General features: G+C 45.6%; 1 protein-coding gene across 1 annotated transcript in view; it reads left to right on the forward strand.

Annotated features, from left to right (window-relative positions):
• PTGS2 (prostaglandin-endoperoxide synthase 2 (prostaglandin G/H synthase and cyclooxygenase)) overlaps positions 1-2,457 on the forward strand; it is a 6,868-nt gene extending 4,411 nt beyond the window's left edge. Inside the window, exons 7-10 of the mRNA XM_009997852.1 lie at positions 57-303; positions 1,249-1,535; positions 1,690-1,837; positions 1,986-2,457. Coding sequence (XP_009996154.1) covers positions 57-303; positions 1,249-1,535; positions 1,690-1,837; positions 1,986-2,392 — 1,089 coding nt within the window. The 3' untranslated portion in view covers positions 2,393-2,457. The remainder of the gene's footprint in view (positions 1-56; positions 304-1,248; positions 1,536-1,689; positions 1,838-1,985) is intronic.
• Positions 2,458-2,660: the final 203 nt, after the last annotated feature.

The following is a 2,660-nucleotide window of genomic DNA, read 5'->3' on the forward strand; positions in this document are numbered from 1 at the left end:
GCGTCGTGTCTTATGACTCTCTGGTTTTGTTCTTTCTTCCCCCCCCGCCCCGGCAGATGATCGATGGAGAAATGTATCCACCCACGGTGAAGGACACTCAGGCAGAGATGATCTACCCTCCTCACGTTCCTGAGCACCTGCAGTTTTCTGTGGGGCAGGAGGTGTTTGGTTTGGTCCCAGGCCTGATGATGTACGCTACGATCTGGCTGAGGGAACACAACCGGGTCTGTGACGTCCTGAAACAGGAGCACCCAGAGTGGGATGATGAGCAGCTGTTCCAAACAACCAGACTTATATTGATAGGTGAGTGTCCCTTCTACTACCTGCAGCTCTGACCTTCTCTGGCTTGTGACACTTCTACTCAGCATCTGCTGGAGTAACTGTAGTGAGAGGGAAAGTTGTTCCTTAAGCTGGTGTGGAAGGGCATCCATCTGAGCCTTTGTGACCTGCCACTGAGGTGGCACTAGGATACAGCTTCCTCCAGCTATGGGAAAGGCAGAACTGAAGAAAACTGAGCTTAGTGATACTGAATTCTCTTATCTAAGGGAAAAATAACTGACAGCAGTGAAAAGGTTCCTTTCCCAGAGGGGAAAGCCTGTGAGGATAGATGATGTCAGACTTTCAGATCCTGTGGGGACTTTTCCCCTGGGGTTGGGTCAGTTCAGGTATGCTTAAAAAGTAGGGCTGTGATTAAGCCTGAAGTTGAGGAAGTTATGTAAAATGTAGTTCCACATACTTCTGTCTAATTGTGCGTGCAGTGGTATTTTGTCTTATGTCACTGGTAAGATACACTAAGTTTGACAAGAACTTGCCCAAGCTGACTGAAACAGTACACCAAGACAATGGTATTAAGCAGCTCAGAAGCTGGGTGTTGCTTTCAAGTACCAGCTTTCTTCATTTTCACCATTTCAGCATTGTATAACTGAGCACACTGTAGGTTTTGCTCTCTGCTGTCCTGTGGAACCTACAAGGAAGCATATCTTGGTGTGGGTGCAGGCTGTAGAAAATGCTTCTCTACCCGAGCCAAAAACTCTTGGGATCTTAAGTACTGTTCCACCCCTTACTCTTAGTCACATAAAATATATGAATGATTTACTCTAAGAGATTACAGAAGGTTGAAATGCTTGTTCTCCTGATCACTATAGCAGTATTATTTCTAGAACAGTATTTGCCCTCAGAGCAGAGTAGCCACCTAACATTTCTCAGGAAACCAGTAGCAGTGTTCTCTTCTGTTTCACTGACCAACAGGAGAAACAATCAAGATCGTTATCGAGGACTATGTGCAACACTTGAGTGGCTACCACTTCAAACTCAAGTTTGACCCTGAGCTGCTCTTCAACCAGAGGTTTCAATACCAGAACCGAATTGCAGCCGAATTCAACACTCTCTACCACTGGCACCCCCTTCTGCCTGACACTTTCCAGATACACGACCAGGAGTACACTTTCCAGCAGTTCCTCTACAACAACTCCATCATGCTGGAACATGGCCTTTCCCACATGGTGAAGTCTTTCTCCAAGCAAAGTGCTGGCAGGGTAGGTGCTTCCTCAGGTTGCTTAGTGAACCAACAGAGGTGCAAGCTGGGGGTGGGACAAGGAGGCAGAATAAAGCTATCCAAAACTAACAATGGCCCAACTTCTTCATCACACTTTTTGGGAGATCTAACTACTTTTAATCCTTGTTGCACAGGTTGCTGGTGGGAAGAACGTTCCTGCTGCAGTCCAGAAAGTTGCCAAGGCATCCATCGACCAAAGCAGACAAATGAGATACCAGTCCCTGAATGAGTACAGGAAACGCTTCATGTTGAAACCCTTCAGATCATTTGAAGAACTCACAGGTAACCATTTTCACCCTAACAAACAAGGGCCCTTTCCTTAAGGAGCCAGAGCCCTGCAGCGCTGTCACTGCACTAGAACAGGACAGCCTTGCCATGAAAACAGGGATTTTTTTTTCCACTTACGGTTTTTATTCACCAACAACTACAGGAGAGAAAGAAATGGCAGCTGAACTGGAAGAGCTTTATGGAGACATCGATGCCATGGAGCTGTACCCAGGCCTCCTCGTGGAAAAGCCGCGGCCGGGAGCCATCTTCGGAGAAACCATGGTGGAGATTGGAGCACCTTTCTCCCTGAAGGGACTGATGGGCAACGCGATCTGCTCCCCCGAGTACTGGAAGCCCAGCACCTTTGGTGGGAAAGTGGGCTTTGAAATAATCCATACTGCCTCCTTACAGAAGCTCATCTGCAACAACGTGAAAGGCTGCCCTTTCACTGCTTTCCACATCTTAAATCCCGAACCCACAGAGGCAACTATTAATGTTAGTACCTCAAAAACAGCAATGGAAGATATCAACCCCACACTGCTACTGAAAGAGCGATCTGCTGAGTTATAAAAACCCATCTATTTATTTATTTAACTATATTATTTATTCTATTTATGGTTTAAAGTGTTTAAAAACACTTGAAAAACAAACAGAAAAACCTTGAGCATCTTCATTGTGGGGGTTGCCTTAGATTCCTTACTGGGGTAAGGCTTCCATTTACAAAAGGGATTTTCTGTGTTTGAGCTCTACAGTGGTGAATCCCTTGTTTTAAAGTCTTCTGTAACAGAACTATGTATTCCAAAGTGGACAAAGGTTCCAACTTTTTTTAATGTTGTTT

This window comes from Chaetura pelagica, unplaced genomic scaffold (genome assembly GCF_000747805.2).
Source record: "Chaetura pelagica isolate M959 unplaced genomic scaffold, ChaPel_1.0 scaffold655, whole genome shotgun sequence".
In the NCBI taxonomy this organism is placed as follows: domain Eukaryota; kingdom Metazoa; phylum Chordata; class Aves; order Apodiformes; family Apodidae; genus Chaetura; species Chaetura pelagica.